Source organism: Clinocottus analis, unplaced genomic scaffold, assembly GCF_023055335.1.
Source record: "Clinocottus analis isolate CAN_PGR_092001 unplaced genomic scaffold, fCliAna1.0.p SCAF_1, whole genome shotgun sequence".
In the NCBI taxonomy this organism is placed as follows: Eukaryota; Metazoa; Chordata; class Actinopteri; order Perciformes; family Cottidae; genus Clinocottus; species Clinocottus analis.
In genome coordinates this window covers 25341317-25358419 of record NW_027175820.1, presented here as the reverse complement: position 1 = coordinate 25358419, position 17103 = coordinate 25341317, and the positions used below count along the sequence as shown (strand labels likewise).

General features: G+C 39.9%; 2 protein-coding genes across 7 annotated transcripts in view; both read left to right on the top strand.

The window, feature by feature from the left end:
• The first annotated feature begins 345 nt into the window (after positions 1-345).
• LOC137782691 (ubiquitin-conjugating enzyme E2-17 kDa-like) lies at positions 346-10691 on the top strand. Of its 2 annotated transcripts, XM_068572224.1 has the most exons (8): positions 346-696; positions 5595-5658; positions 5750-5781; positions 6232-6309; positions 6549-6654; positions 7246-7339; positions 7622-7674; positions 9938-10691. In XM_068572224.1, exons 1-7 carry the CDS (start codon positions 673-675, stop codon positions 7668-7670), a joined length of 447 nt encoding a protein of 148 aa, XP_068428325.1. In that variant the 5' UTR covers positions 346-672; the 3' UTR covers positions 7671-7674; positions 9938-10691. The 2 variants fall into 2 exon arrangements, with proteins under 2 accessions (XP_068428325.1, XP_068428335.1); XM_068572234.1 differs by lacking the exon at positions 7622-7674 and having other exon boundaries at positions 349-696.
• Positions 10692-15849: 5158 nt separating this feature from the next.
• The window catches only part of LOC137782670 (transcription factor COE3-like), a 120284-nt gene continuing 119030 nt past the window's right edge, over positions 15850-17103 (top strand). For all 5 annotated transcript variants that reach the window (XM_068572212.1, XM_068572184.1, XM_068572204.1 and 2 more), the window contains exon 1: positions 15850-16056. In XM_068572212.1, the coding sequence (XP_068428313.1) occupies positions 15923-16056 (134 nt within the window). In that variant the 5' untranslated portion in view covers positions 15850-15922. The remainder of the gene's footprint in view (positions 16057-17103) is intronic.

Here is a 17103-nt window from a genome sequence, read left to right as displayed (position 1 = left end):
CACACATAACTTGTACACTTGTACTTATACACACACACACACACACAGCTTCAACTGCATTTTGTTGTGCAAAGAAATATATATATATATATATATATATATATATATATATATATATATATATATATATATATATATATATATATATATATATAATAATAATAATTATGACATGATTAATAAAGGTAATTATCATGATAATAGCAACAATACTAATATGATTAATGATACATAAATCAATCAATAAATCTAGCTCTGTTCCTGCCACCATGTTGTTGGGCGTCGTTTTTTTTTTTTTTTTCGGTGCCTGTAAACCGCGTCGGAGTGAGACCTCCTGCTCCCGGTCCTCTGACAGCTGCTCTCTGTGTGGAACGGAAGACATTTTGAGCCGCTGCAGTCGGTCCTTTATTCGAGTGTCAGCCTGAACGTCGGGGCTGACGTGTTGCTGGAGAGTCCGGTCTCCGAGACCAGAGCTGCAAAAGCCCGATTTAACAACAACAACAAAACAGCAGAACCCAGTTGTAGTCCTGAGTCGCGTAGCTACAGCTAAGACTACAACGGCTAGCGACGTCCTAGATGCTAGTTAGTTAGCGCCACCTAGCTGGCCTCCTCCTCCTCCACCTCCTCCTCCAACTCCTCCACCTCGACAGCCGGTCCCTTTACGCTGACACAATGGCTTTAAAACGAATCACGAAGGTAACCGACTTTTCTTTATATTCCCTCCTCCTCCCGCGTGTAATTAAGACTAGTTTATCGCGTCTGGCTTCCTCTTAAGCTAGCCGCACGTCTCGTTAGCTGCCGTTAGCTTGCGGCTATTAGCTAGCTTTCAGCAGAAGCTAGCGGTGACACGACGGTTGGCTTTTTTTAACCGTTTCTTTTTAACTCCCCGGGGGTTTCTCTCCTCTTATCTAAAAGAGCACTTGTTTCCGTGTTGGGTTCGTTTCCTCGTCCAGACGCGGACGGAGGTGTTGTATTTGCTCGTCTTTCTGGACCCGTAACCCTCCCTCCCCTCCCCCGGTGTTTGGCTACGGCTGCGGCCCTTCGCAGTGTTCCGGAGCTCCATTAAAATAACTGTACAGTCATTTCACTGACACCATCTTTATTTTGACCACGCTCGTCAGGTTCAGTTTCGGTCGGTTGGAAGAAACACTTTTTATTTAACGTTTTAATATATATATATTTAAGGGAAGTGAGGCTAATGTAACACTGCATTATTATACATGTAATGTACTGCTAGTCTTACTGTCTAGTGTTTAAAGCACGAGCCCTGAATGTATAGTTTTACTTCAGGAAAAGTAAGACAAGTCATTTATCTTTTAAAACATAAATACAATTAAATAACATCGTGATATAATGAGAAGTCGTTATATTATGTGATTTTATAGACTGTATTATTATCATAATATAAAAAATGCAATGCATATTACTGTTTTTTCCTCCATCAAATGTTTTGTATTGCAATATTAACTAAATGTAATATTACTTAACGGACAATCTTATATTTATTTATATATATTGTCATATTTTGTGATTTAAAGACTGTCATATAATTTTACCTGATGCATGTATTATTATTTTCCTCATCATTAATCATTAATATTCTTTTTTTAAATTATTAACTAAATCTAATATTTGTATTTGAGGCAAACAAACGCGTCTTGTGATTTTACTAAATACCTAAAATATATAATGGCTTAATTATTTAAAGCATGATCCCTGTATTTATATTACCAAATATTTTTGATTGATTTCCAAAAACACAACTTTATACCTGTAGTCTTATGTTTTTAATATAATGACTTAATGATTTACCCTTATCTTATACACACATAATAGTTGATGTAATACTCCAAGAGTTATTAGGAAAAGTCTTTATCAAAATAAGTAAGTTGTCATTTTGTAAGAAGTTTCTGTCATAATATTTTTACAGGAAGAAGTTGAGATGTTAAAAGTAATCATTAATTCATAAGCCACAATGTTGAGTTATAATTTCACATATTTACTTTAATAGTTAAAGACTTAGTGGAGGCAATGGACACAATATACAATATATCCCAATACTACTGTTGGTTATATTAACTAGTTAAACTGTTCTTAGTTTAATTATAAGAACTGCTTCAGTGAAGCTGAATAAATTAAACCAGTATTTTCTCATTTAATAAAGAAAATTTTTACAGGGAAAATATAAATATTTCCATATATTCACACATGTTAAAGGGAGTAAAGTTGGTATGATGGTTGTTTATATTATGTTTTACCAATTTAGACGATGTATTTGTGTGTCGGGGTGTTTAGCCGTCTGATTTCATCAAGATACGATTAAATTAAAGGATAATAAATAATCGTATTGAATCATTGGCTCAAACCCAAACATGTATTTCACTTTACTGGAAGTTTGAGAGCCCGGCGGATAAAATATGACTCTCAGCTTCAGTCTTTGTTGTTGGATAAACTCTAATAAATAAAACCACGAATAAATAAAACAATCTGTATAAAGTTAGTAAAGATTGGCTTTCGGGCTCGCAGGTTTCTGTTTTTCTGAAGTAAAAGACAAAAACATCGTCATTGAAACCTGAAAGTCTTCTTAACCCTGAGGGAAGAATACAATGTTTATTTTCATGAGAACAATTTATATTTGGATCATCATAATTAGTTTTCTTTAGTTCCAAAGCAAACGCCAATTTGTCGATTGGGGAAAAAAATAACTTTTTGCCAAAACATTCACTCGTTCCAGCTGCTCAAATGTGAAGATTTTAATACTTTAATGTGAATAATTAAGATTAATTTGAAGATGTGATCTTAGACATTATTTTTGAGCTACTAATATTAATTATTAAACGACCCTTAAGTTTTATATTTAGTTGTTGGTTCTGTACCATGTTGAGGCATTTCAATGACTCTTGATCCGTTTAGGAGTTTCTAAATACTTCTTTTTGTACTTCACGCAGTGAACCTGAACCCAAAGTGTGACTTTATGGATGTTTATTTGAAATATAAAGTCTTTCTGCTCCTGCAGTACATAAAACACATGACTATTACTTTATTATCGCTGTTACTGTTGCACAACAAGATGACATGCTAAATGGTAAAATGTAATTTATTTTTCCTGGTTCATAATCTTGAGTTTTCCAGAGAAGTTTTCCGTAAACGCATCAAGCAACTGATAAAATCTCAGCCGACTAAAACCAAAAACGACAGAAGCCAAACAAACAAACAGTTGTTTACTTCCCTCACAGTGTGTACGTGATATGTAATAATCTGATTCATGTACGATATGCAAAAGATACAGGAGAAGCAAATGCGTCAATAATATAGAACGGTTTGTTTTTAAGTGTCTGAAACTGAATGCAGAGCTTTTGTCTCCCCCTGCTGGCAGTGACGGGAATAACATAAAATGTGTTTATGACGTGTACACCTGCAGGTTTTTAGCTCCTGACCGAAGTCGCAATGTTCACGTTTTAAACGATAAAAAAAAGAACATTTCAATGTCAACGTTATGAAAATAAGCATCGAACTACTCGGCACCGCGACGGCCGAGTAGTTCGACGCTTATTTTCATGGCGTTGACAACTGGATCTGAGGATATTTATTTTTCTCTAAAGTAAACTAGTAAAATATGTTTTAATATCTTCAGTGAACTCGTCTGTGTGAGCGTGTCTCTCTCAGCTGCTTCCGTCTGAATTCCTGACCGATTCTCTCGCCTCCCGAACCAGAGTCGGATCTGAAAGATGAGCTGTGTGTCTGTGTGTGTCTGTGTGTGTCTGTGTGTGTGTGTGTGTGTGTGTGTGTGTGTCACATACCGATGCACACACACAGCCGGTTTGGCTTCAGTCTGTCCTGCTGGCCCGAAACCCCCCCGCACCCTGTCCCTCCCGGTCCTCTAAGCAGCCGTGGATCCTGATCCGGCCTCCCGACTCTTCTGTCCGCACAAGTAAAAATAGTCCGTCTGCGTTCACATCAGCAACAACCCGAGTGTGTGTCTGTTTGTGTTTAATGTGCGTTCTCACGGGAGATGAAACGTCTCTTCGTGTTCCTGTGGTCGGTGTTTTAACTGAAGTTGGAGTCTCGGTTAAGATAATCGCTGTTAAATGTACTTTTTTGCATCAGGGTGTGAGACGAAGAACATACTTTTACTGACTGACAAAACATCAACGTTACAAGTTACTATACCAGCAGAAATGACACATGATACTAAAGTTTATTTATTTATTACACACATCTATCTATCATACTCTGGTGAGGGTCTGAGATTACATCGGACGGTGCTGTGCTTTCACTTTTGTGGCCCTTAAACGTCTCAGACGAACAACCCTTGCAGTCTTAATGCGGCTGTAGTGGACTCAGTGCTGAAGCCAGTAAAGACATTGGTCACCACACTATACTGGTCACCACACTGGTTTCTATCCTGGTCTCGGATGAAACCAGACCTCCTCGGTGTCCTCTGGTAGCTTTTAGCGAGCGCTAACCAGAAGAATGGACTCCAACAATCAGCAAAACTGTGTTTTTAAAAAAATAAATGTATGAATATGAAACAATGCAGCTTTAAACACGACCAAATGTTCCAAAAGTTGTTCGACTCTTGGGAAAAGCGCCATTAATGGTCCTTTTTTTGGGGGGAAACCACAAATCTGTATCGGATTATAAAATGAAAATGTCCCTTGGCGTCTCATTGTTGAAGCATTAATGAGTTATTTATTAACCCGTTAAAGATGATGTATTAACGATGGGCTCCACAATCTACTTTTCACTCTTTAATAACTTTCCTGTCATCATGAACTGGACTGAAGCAGCTGTCTTCATGCACCTACACCTGTTTTATTCTTAAGTTGAATTATTTTACTAAAAGCATCGTCGTACTCTATTTTTGCACTGGCACCAGTATTTATTTATTTTAGACTATATTGTTTGTTGTATGTTTATACTTTATTCTTTCTCCCTTTTATTAATATTATAATCTTTTATGAATCTGACTTTTGAGACTATTAAGTTCTGATTCATAAACTCGGACTCGACTGACTTGTTTTTCTGTCATCTCGCTTTGACTGTCGACGGTTTAACGGTTAAACCTTTAAACCCGCATTTAAACCGCTGAACTCGTCTCTAAACCCTTAAACTTGTATATAAACCCTTAAACTTGTATGTAAACCTTTTTAAATTCGTCTCTAAACCTTTTTAAGCTCGGCTCCAAACCTTTAAACTTGTCTCTAAACCTTTTAAACCCGTCTCATAACCTTTTAAACCTTTAAAGTAAACCCTTTAAACTTGTTGTTAAACCTTTAAACTTGTATTTAAACCCGTCTCTAAACCTTTAAACTCGTCTCTAAACCTTTAAAGTCGAGGTTGAACTTCCCGTCAGAGGAGATCAGCTGCTGTTTTCAAAACAGGAACCAGCCTGAGAACGAAATGCAAAACACCAAACGAAGCAGACAGCAGCGTCTCTTCACAGCTCTTTGTGTCTTCAGTCTGAAGAGACTGAAACATTTCAGCATCAACATCTCACTGCTGACCGTCTCCTTTGTGTTGTGAACTTGTTTCATGAAACCTCGTCTGGTTTCCAGACTTCAAAGTGAACGTTTCCTCTTCTCCGTCTTCAGGAGCTGACCGATCTGTCCAGAGATCCTCCGGCTCAGTGCTCCGCCGGACCCGTCGGGGAAGACAGTGAGATGCTTTTTGTAGTTTTCCTGACGCATTCAGACCGTTTGTGTACTTCTGACTCAGCAAATTAACCGTTTTGTTCTCTCTCCCTTAGTGTTTCATTGGCAAGCTACTATTATGGGACCTGTAAGTATGAAACCGCCTCTTTATATTCTGGATTAATGATTCCATCACATCACGAGATTAAACAACCGGTTACTTTTTTAACTGGAGCGCAAAGAGAAGTGAAGTTTTTATGAGGTTCTGCAGCTCGTCTTCATGACAAAGTACCGCACACGAAGGGGAGAAATACACAAATACACACAAACCAATCCTGAGAGGAGATAATGACACAAACACGTGAAGGATCAGAGTAATTATACAACACTGATACATGTACTCAGGGATGTATTGAATGTATTTACAGAGAGAAACTGGTTACTAACTACATTGATATGCAGATTGATCTCTGGAGTGATTGTGTGTGTATGTATTTATATATCTACACAACCTGTTTATATATCTATATATGCATAACCTGTGTGTATACATCTCTATAATTTGTATAACCTGTGTGTGTTGTTTCCTCTGCTGCAGCCTGACAGTCCCTATCAGGGCGGTGTATTTTTCCTGACTATTCATTTCCCCACAGATTATCCCTTCAAACCACCGAAGGTCAGTCACAGCTCCTCTGCTCCTTTGTCACCTTGTCACAAAATGTCACAACCTCATGTGATGCTGTTGGAGTTCTGTTTTTATCAATAATCAATAGACGCAATATGCAACTTTAATATTTACGTTTCAGAAGAGTTTGTCTGTTTCTACAAAGTTCTTGTTTGTTTAAATGCTGCAAAGCGTCATAACTCTTGTTGTTGTTTTATAGAAACTGATTGTGTTTCTCTTGTTTCCTTCAGGTCGCCTTCACAACAAGAATTTATCACCCAAATATTAACAGTAACGGCAGCATCTGCTTGGATATATTGAGATCACAGTGGTCTCCTGCATTAACTATCTCTAAAGGTGAGGACCCACTGTTCACTGTAGCATGTTATTATTCACTTTAACATGTTATTATTCACTATAACATGTATTATTCACTACAACACATGCTATTATTCACTTTAACATGTTATTATTTACTATAACACATGTTATTATTTACTATAACACATGTTATTATTCACTATAACATGTTATTATTCACTACAACATGTTATTATTCACTACAACACATGCTATTATTCACTGTAACATGTTATTATTCACTATCGCGCATGTTATTACTCACTGTAGCATGTTAATGTGATTCATAACCACATTCAGGCTTCATAAAACAAAGTTGGGCTTCTTCGGCAAACTTAGATATCCATCTATCTATCTATATTATTATTTTTAATATATATATATACTTTTTTATTTTTAATATTTATTTTTTAGATATTAAATACATCATGAAAAATGTTTTTATATTGTTTTTGTTAACATTTATTTTTATTAAATATTATTTCTTTGTAGGATTATTAAGACTCATAATTTAAATCATCTCGTGACGCATGACATTATTGATCTCTAGAAAGTGTTGACGGTCAGATTCTGTTTGTGTCTCCGCAGTCCTTTTGTCCATTTGTTCTCTGTTATGTGACCCGAACCCCGACGACCCGCTAGTGCCAGAGATCGCCCGCATCTACAAAACAGACCCCGCTAAGTGAGTCCACACCTCCACAGCAACTACATCAGTGTGTGTGTTTGTGTGTGTGTGTATGAGTCCTTCAAAATAAGAGCCCATGAACACAACTAAACAGTGTAGGAGCAATAAAAACAATAATTTACACAATATATATAAATAAACATAACTTTGTAGACCTCTTTATCTCTGGATGGGTGTTCAGGTATAAAGTACACAGTATAAAGTACACGGTACAGAGTAAAAAGTACACGGTAGAGTCTGTGCTGACGCAGCAGGTCTTAACCAGGTGGTCTGTCTCAGGTATAGCAGACTAGCCAGGGAGTGGACAGAGAAGTATGCCATGCTGTGAGAGGGTAAGAGCTCAGCTGCCGTCTGATTGGAGCAGAGCTGCTCACCTGAGCGGCTCTGCTGCCGTCTGATTGGAGCAGAGCCGCTCACCTGCAGACGCAGATTCTGATGTTTTTGGCCTTGAAGCACGTCGCTGAGCGCATGTTTCCAGACGCAGCAGGAGAGTCTGGGCTGCTGAGATTTCATGTTTTAGCCCTTTTTAGATCATAAAGTATCGACAAAACATCGTTAAAGCGACGCTGTGAGGTTCTTCTCCGCACCAGACTCCATTTAAAAAAACACTAATTTAAGCTCTCAGAACACAGCAGCCGCTGGTCGACTGTTCCTCCAGCGGTCGGTTAGTTTGTGTTGTTGTGACTTTGGTGGTTTTAAACGGTTTGTTTGGATTCACTGAAGTCTCAACAACACAAACTGAGTAGCAGGTGGAGGCCGAGGGTGAAGGCAGCGGCTAAACCAGCGGCTCCCGAGTTCTGGAAGCTTAAATTAGTGTTTTTGTGAATGGAGTCTGGTGTGTCTGAAGAGCTCATGGAGGACGGCTTCAGTTCTCTGACGGCAGCGTGAGGAGGTGATGATATTCTAAATATAACGTTCACTTTAACTCATATTGGAGATGTGAAGGAAGGAGACGACATGAAACTGATTAGTTTAAAGTGTTCTGCAGGAAGCTAAAACATGAAAAACCGGTGAAAGCTGTTTTTTTTTTTGCATGTTTTTTTTTTGTCTTTTGTGTACACAATAAACTTTTATAACGTTAAAACAAGTCAAAGTACATGATGCGTATCAGCAAAATGTAATAAAAGTATCAGGAGTAAAAGTTCTCGTTCACTATCAGGAAAGGTTTTTTAAATTAAAAATATGTTGTAATTTTATAAACTAGATGTAAATCTTTAAAGTTATCTGATAAATGAGTAAAAAAATGTTTGTGGTCGTACAAGTTTCCTCTGAGACGCAGTGAAGTAAAAGTATAACTAGCAGGAAATGGAAATACTTCATTATAATTATGCTTAAAATGCAATATATTTGTTAATATTAGTTTATCTCAGATGAGTAAAATATCAGAAATATTTTAGGAAAATATGTAAAATATACAAACTGCATAGATATCAGAAAATTTAGTTAAATATTTCAAAGATATTATTTAAATATCCAATAAATGAGCAAAACACATTCAGACATACAGGAAAGAAAAAATATCTAAATATTATAATAAAATAAAATCCCCAAAAATTTCATTTTGTTCATTGAGTGAGTTTGTTGAATGTTTTTAGGTATTTCTTTCACAGTTTTGTGTGCGTGTGTGTGCGTGTGCAGCATGGCATCGTCGTCAGGGTTGTGTACTGAGAACCGCTGCTGATGTGGTACCGACCCGACCGAAACACAACGCAGATTTCGGTGCTTCCTTTCGGTGCCTGAGCCGATTTAAATACTGTTTTTTTACACTACTCTGTAAAGTTGCACAGTATACAGATACTAAAGAGGTAGCGCGGTACCCGTGCGTTAAAAACAATAGGAGTTTGCATATTTTTAGTATCAATACTTTATTGAAATAGCGTGGGTCAGAGCGCAGTCACTGCTCCTCTTCCTCTCATGTTGCTGCATGCAGCACGGCTCAAGGGGGGCGGGGCTTAAGGGGGCGCGGCTCAAGGGGCGGGGGCTACAGACCCCTCTACCATCAGGCCACCTAATGCTGGTCTGTTCTTTATTAAAATAAATACATACATATATATTGTTTATAGTTTGAAGTTAAAAAGTTTCAAGCTGTAGTTTGAAGTGTTTTGTATGTATTTATATTCATAGTATACTTTAAACAGTTAATATATATTTATTTGATGAAATGGCCTCGGCAATAAAGTATCGGTTCAGGCACCGTTTAGCACCGGCATCGTTTTAAGAGTATCGGTTTAGCACCGGCATCCTTTTTCAAAGTATCGGTTTAGCACCGGCATCCTTTTTAAAAGTATCGGTTTAGCACCGGCATCCTTTTTAAAAGTATCGGTTTAGCACCGGCATCGTTTTAAAAGTATCGGTTTAGCACCGGCATCGTTTTAAAAGTATCGGTTTAGCACCGGCATCCTTTTTAAAAGTATCGGTTTAGCACCGGCATCCTTTTTAAAAGTATCGGTTTAGCACCGGCATCCTTTTTAAAAGTATCGGTTTAGCACCGGCATCCTTTTTAAAAGTATCGGTTTAGCACCGGCGTCGGACAAAACCCAAACGGTACCCGTCCCTCGTGAACAGCTGATCACCGGCTCCTTCTTCCTCCTGCAGGTACAACAAGACCGCTCAGGACTGGACTCAGAAATACGCCATGTGACCCTCCTCTTCCTCTTCTTCTTCCTCCTCTTCCTCCTCCTTCTCTCTCACTGCTGGAATAAACTGTTTGATTTTCTCATGTGGCCACGCCCCCTCCTCTCATCAGCCAATAACAGCAATTTGTTCATAATTTCCTTTTTTTTTCTTCTTTTTGGTCCTAAAATGCTTTTAAATTCTTGACTTATTATTATTATTATTTCTTTCTCTGCTTTTTTTTCAAAATAAAAGTAAAATAAACAAAGCAGAAGACGGAGGACTCTGAGCTGTGAATGTGCCAACTGCAAAACAAACAAATAATAAACAACAAAAACAACACGCAGAGTGGACTGAAGAGAGAACTGTTACAGTAAATAAATAATAATAATTTAATGCATGTCAGTGATTGGTTCATGTGCTGCTGAGATATGTGTATATATATATATATATTATGTATACAAATATATATTTGTGTATATATATACATATATACAAAAAATAAAATAAACGACAGCCTTTTGGTTTTATTCTGTTTTTGTTTTGTTGTTTTTAGACGAGAGCCGTTAGTTCATCGCGACACTGTTCTCCTCTTTTGCACTGAAGATGAAACTCAAGCTCTCAACGGCTCATTGATCACATGATCGCTCCGATTGATCACATGATCGCTCCGATTGATCACATGATCGCTCCGATCGGGGTTTTTTTCTCAATAAAGTTGAACAAATTGCAGTTTTCCCGTTGTACTGTTTTTATTTCCTGGTTTGTGTGTTTTTAATCTGCGTTAATTGTTTAGTCTGAAGAAAATAAAGGTGGTAAAATATTCAGTTTTTGTAAAAGAATACACAAAACTACTACGAGTACTTAACGTCGATCAATAATCACTGCAGCTCTTGTTATTGATCGAGTTGAGTTCATGAAGCTGCTGCAGGTTTGATGCTCAAAGCGGTGAGTTAACGCTGCACTTCAGTGTAATAAAAATAATATGTAGTAATAATGTAATATGTAATAAAAATACTGTGTATAATACTGTGGTACAAGTAGTCTAAATTCTATTGCAGTATAAATACATTATTACTACCAAAATGTATTTAAAGTACAAAAAATTTAAAAATTGACTTTTGTTTGGGAATTTATCGAAAGTACTTTTACTCCAAGTACTTGCAGTCAGTTTAAATAGTTTTACTTTACTGATTATACTGAAGTACTTTTCTTCTTTTTACTCTGATGCTAGTACTTTTGCTGAAAGTTTTTTTTTTTTTTTTTTTGCTGTTACTAGTACTAACACAGTAAGTCTTATACAGTGTGGTATTAGTACTTAACTACTGAGATAAGTACACGACTAAAAAACGAGAAAAAGTATCCTGAAAAGTTGAAACAGTTGCAGAAATAGAAACGTAGAAGAAAAAAGTAGTCGGAGAAACGGAAGAAGAAACAAAAGTAGAAGAAAAAACACCAGAAGAAGATGAACATGCGGTTTATTAGTTCATATGTAAACTAATTAGTTTACATATAAACTAATAAATGGATCAAATTAAGCAAATATAATTAAATATATACAATTATAATTATATTATTGACTTAAATATGTAATGTTTGTTATCCTGATTAGCGATGATCAAGATAATAAAACAATTTAAATATAGAAAATATATATACATCACAATCTTAATATTGAATGAATTAAACTATCATTTTAATGAATAATAATGACGTTGCGGCTCAACTTAACATTGGTGTAATGTGCGGTTCTGTCCGCCAGGTGTCGCTCTTCACCTTCTGAATCTCGGTTTCCTTCTGAACTCAACAAATTTTAAATTCTTTATGTTCCGAAACATTTTCTTCACTTATGGAATGAAATGAAGAATCCAGGAAACGGTTCTCTTAATTTTGAAGTATTAAGATGTTTTTTAATTGAATATCATCTCTTTTTTAAAATAATCTTTTAACAACGTTTAGTTCGTTTGAACTCAAATGCTTTTGGTGATTTCACCATTTAGGTGACGGATGTCTGCACCGATAGAAACTTATTCATATTATTCCCACAAGTAGAACTTTTTTTCCTTCTCTCACTGGTCACCAGTTATTCTGTCTTTATGTTTTATTTATTTTAGGATTGCAATAGTCTCACAGCCAGATATTTGATATTTCTTTCTGAATATTAACCACAATATTGGTAAAACACAGCATTAGCTCCTCGCTGTAGCTAGCTAGCAGCATGGGGGAGCTAGCTACAGCTAGCTGGCTAGCCAGCTGTAGCTAGCTCCCCGACAACCACCAAAGATATTGGGAGCAGCCCTGATAGAAAGAAAAAGAGAGAAAGAAAGAGAGGAAAAGAAGAAGGAAGAGAAAGAGAGAGGAAGAAAGAGAGAAACAAAAGGAGATGATCATCTCTTCTTCCTCTCTTTTTCTTTTTGTTTTTAATCCTCTCCTTTTCTTTCTTCCTCTCATTCTTCCTCTCTCTCTTTTGTCTTCCTCTCTCTTTCTTCCTTACTTTCTTTTTTTCCTTACATCTAAGATGTGAACGTGATTCTCATAAAAGTTGAAGGAACCCTCTTGAAGGAACCTCTGGGTTCTGTCCACCGGGGGGCGCCGTGCGCCTGCAGACGAGCAGAGAGGAAGATTCTCCCTTTAAAGTGGAACCTTTTATTTAAGAAGCAGGTTCACCTGAACCCAGACGCCTCTGTTCTCCGCTCTGCTGGAACGTGTCATACGTTCTTTTAGGTTCTCCGTGGAACTGCAGCGCGGCGGTCTGAAGGACTCTTTTGGGAGAACCGTTCGAGGTGGTTCCTCGTTCCAGGCCTTCGTTTAAAAGTACCGGTGGATTCACATTTAGATTTCTGTGTGTTTGTGATGTATAAATGAATCTTGGTTCTTTAAGGTTCCACGTCTGGTTCTGTGAAGACTTGCGGTGGTTTTTAAATTGGAACTGAGGGTTCCTCAGTTGGTTCGAGGAGTGCTTGAAGCCGTTCTTGAGGTTCCTGGAGGAGGTTCTAGGTGTGTTTTTTTAGCGGGTTTGGAGGAGATTATTGACGTTCTAAAGGAGGTTCCTCATTCCAGGGGATCAAAATTAAAGTTCTAAGGGATTTCTGTTCGACGTTCCAAAGGCGGTACTGTCGTCCAGTAAAGGTTCTTATGGCCTCTCGAGGGTTCCAGGTTCAGTTTAATGCTTTCATCATGTAAGCGGCCATGTGGGGGTTCCACAGGGTTCCAGAGGATCCTCAGGGAACCTGTCTGGGGCCTCTGAGGTTCTTGAACAGGGTTTAAAGGACGTTCGGGGGTTCTCAAAGGATTCCTCGTTGGTCTCTGCACCGCAGAACGTTTTAGGTTTCATCAAACGGAGGTTCTTGTGAAAAGTGGAACCAGGGGATCCGGCAGCGGTGGGGTTCCACATGGCGCTCCACTCGGCCCGGTTCCAGTGTTCAGGAGCTCTGAAGCTGCAGAACGGATCTCAATCTTGTATTCAGGTTCTAGTTGGTTCTACTTTTTGGTTCCAGCTCTCTGGAACCACCATGTTCTGTTTATTAATAAACATAAAATACAGAACAATCAGGATTCAAGAGAAAAGAAATGAAACAAACTCAAAGACGTCGTGATAATTAATTATGAATAAATTACAATTTCATATTTTCCTTCTTTTTGTTTAAACACCAGTTTTTTTGATTTATTAAAATGTAACAGTTTCTATTATAAGTGAATATTTATAATAATAATAACGATATTAATAATGTTCAGAATGATATTACTAATAATACATTTAAATAATTACGTTATGCGGCGGACCTGGTGAGCCTGTTGCGGACCTTCTTCCTACTCTCTCTCTCTCTCTCTCTCTCTCTCTCCCTCTCTCCCTCTCTCTCTCTCTCTCTCTCTCTCTCTCTCTCTCTCTCTCTCTCTCTCTCTCTCTCTCTCTCTCTCCCTCTCTCCCTCTCTCTCTCTCTCTCTCTCTCTCTCTCTCTCTCTCTCTCTCTCTCTCTCTCTCTCTCTCTCTCTCTCCCAGGAGGAGCGCAGCGGCTAAAAGAGGATAAATATTTAATCAGCGTTGCTCTGAGTTTTTGCTTAATTAGAGGAATTCTGCTCCTGCCACGAAAATGAACACCAAAAAAATGACTGCTGGAGATGTCAACCCCCCCCCCAAAAAACACACACATCAAGAGGGGTGATCATAGAAACACACACACACCAACACGCCAACACACAAACACACTCATATTATTATCACGTGACCACCAGAGCTGATGGATGCTGCGAGGCCGAAGCTGTTTAATCTGAATTACAATTAAAAGACACATTTTATACATGTGAGAAATAAAAAACACATCTTATTAGCGGCTTCCGCTCCCGGCGTGTGTGTGCGAGAGAAAGTGTGTGTGTGAGTGTGTGTGTGTGTGTGTGAGCCATATGTCCGTGCGTAAAAACGGGCGCAAATTGGTGCCAAATCATTGCGCCGCTCGTGTCAGTCATCCTACCGGCGGGATGACAGAGGAGATTATTCCAGATGAAACCAGTTAATCTGTGTGTGATGTAGGAAGTGAATACAGATGCGCGAGCTCAGTAGTTCGGTCTCGTCTCACGTGAGGTGAATCCAAAAACGCACGCGGAAGGTTTTTGGACATGACAGAATTCCACCTTCTGCATTCATAAATAATCCAAATAACACTAATAAATACATCTACACACATTTATTTAACACAAACCAGCGCGCGGGACCAGGCCGCCTGCCTCCGGGTTCTTTAAAAACACCACCGAGGAAGAATGTCACGCGTCACTCTGTGGATCCAGGTGTTTTTATCAAAGGTGTTCGCCGCCTCAGCAGTCACGTGCTGTTCACCTCAACACCTGTAATCTCTCTTTTCATCCACTTTAAAAGTTTCTCTTTCTTCTGATCTCTCTCTCTCTCTCTCTCTCTCTCTCTCTCTCTCTCTCTCTCTCTCTCTTTCTCCACCAGCCCCATGACGCAACGCGCGGCTCCCGTCCAATCAGCCGCCTTCGAGGTGCGACCGATATGCAAATGAGCCGCTCCTTGTATGGTCGTGGCCACGCCCCCTCTTTTTTTCCCGCCGGTCCCCCTGGGGAGCCTCTCCGAGAGCCTCGGACCCCGGGAGAAGGAGCTTCTCCGCCGGGACAGAGGAGCCATAAAGAGCCGGTGGAGGGAGGGGAGGAGGTGGAAGAGGAGGAGGAGGAGGAGGAGAGGAAGAGGAGGGGGGGTGGATGAGATTTCTCGCCGCCCAATCCCCCTGTTCCCCCGGGAGCCAGCAGCCTTCCACGGTCCGTCCCTCCCTCTTGTTTGCTAATCATTTCATTTTACTCCTTTTTGAAGCGGTGGCTTGTTTTTTTTATCCCACTTTTCATTTTGTTCCACGGTCCGCGCGGCTGCTCGCCTTCCCTCTGATCCCCGGCTCTCCGCGCTCCGTTCTCCCGGCGTCAGGCTCTCCGGATCCCGGCTCATCTCTCTCTCTCTCTCTTCCTCCCTCTCTCTCTCCCTCTCTCTCTCTCTCTCTCTCTCTCTCCCTCTCTCTCTCTCTCTCCCCCTCGCTCCTTTGAGATGCTCTCCCGGCTCTCCGCGCTTCTCTCCGCCCTCTTTTAACTTCACACAAGCCGCTTGTTTCTGCTCGCTCGCTCGCTGCGGAGGAGCCGCGGCTGCTGGGATCTAAAACAACCCCGGAGGAACCCAGAGGGATCCCGGGCTCTTCTTTTTGGATCAGGACCCCGGTACTTTAGGGGAAAGCTCGCTCCCTCCTCCTCCTCCTCCCCTCCTCCTCCTCCTCCCCTCCTTCCGCATCGCTCCTCTTCTCCACCTTAATCCAGGTGGTCCTTTTGGCTTTTTTTTTTTTTTTTTTTTTTTTTTTGGAGCGTCTTTTGCTACAAGGAGGATTATTCTTCTTCTTCTTCTTCTTTCTTGTTCCCGGTTGAAGACAAAAAGCTTCCCAGAAGGACACCTCTTTTTTTAAAATTGTTTTTATATAGATGTTCTCCATCCAGGACAGCCTCCCCCGGGGGGCCCTGACCATGAAGGAGGAGCCGCTCCCCACCGGCATGACCCCGGTCCGCTCCTGGATGCAGGGCGCCGGGATTTTGGACGCCAACACAGCGGCACAGAGGTAACAACAAAACACACAAACACACACACACACACACACACACACACACACACACACACACACACACACACACACACACATCCCCACACAAAAAGAGGTAACAACAAAAAAAGCACACACCAAAAAGTTGTCATCTTGTCTGCGCTCGGAAACTGAAGGTGAAAGGCACGTTGGGCATCACCATCACCATCTTCATCATCATCGGGAGGAGAAGTGTTCGATGCCCTTTCAAGAAGGTGCAGAGAGAAAAAGTTAACACGCGCGCACGTGGAGGCTTCAGGGTCACTTTGCACAATTTGAAGGGGAAGAAAAAAGAAGAAAAAGAGCAAAAAAGAGCAAAAAAGTGATCCGAGAGGAGAGAAGTTTTTTTTTTTCAGCTGTCAAGAGCATCAGCTGGTTCCGGCATGCGCGCGCCCGAGATGATCAGTCAAATACGCGTGAAAGTGATTTTAAAAAGTAGTAAAGTAAAAACAATAAATGTGTTTTTTGTTGTTGTTGGAGGAACCAGCGGAGGAACAGGAGGAACAGGCCGGGTATGGCCGACGTATCGTCGGCCATACCCGGCCTGTTCCTCCTGTTCCTCCGCTGGTTCCTCCAGCGCGGAGCGCGCGCTGCTCACGCCGCCTCGCTCCTCCTCTGCGCCGGGTCACGAAGCCGAGTCCTCGGGTCGTGAAGCGGATCTCTTCCCCGCTTTCCTCGAGGCTTCATGAGGCGAAACTCCAGTTGAAATAATGTTGTTTTTTAAATCTTCATCTTCTTCTTCTTCATCTCTTTGATGCCGCGCGGGAGCAGCGCGATGCGCGAGGGTTTCTCTTAAAATATATATTTTAAAAATCATATTATTTAGCAAATAATTATACGAAATTAAGACTTTATTATTTAATGAAATTATCTTCCTCAAAAATAAAAAAACTTACTCTTTTATTAACCTCAAAATTTGTGAATTGGAAAGAAAATAAACTGGATATTTTATTTATGAACGGATCAAAGGAGGAAATAAATCTCCGCGTGAGAGTCACAGGTCACATTTAAGGCGCGTGCGTCTCC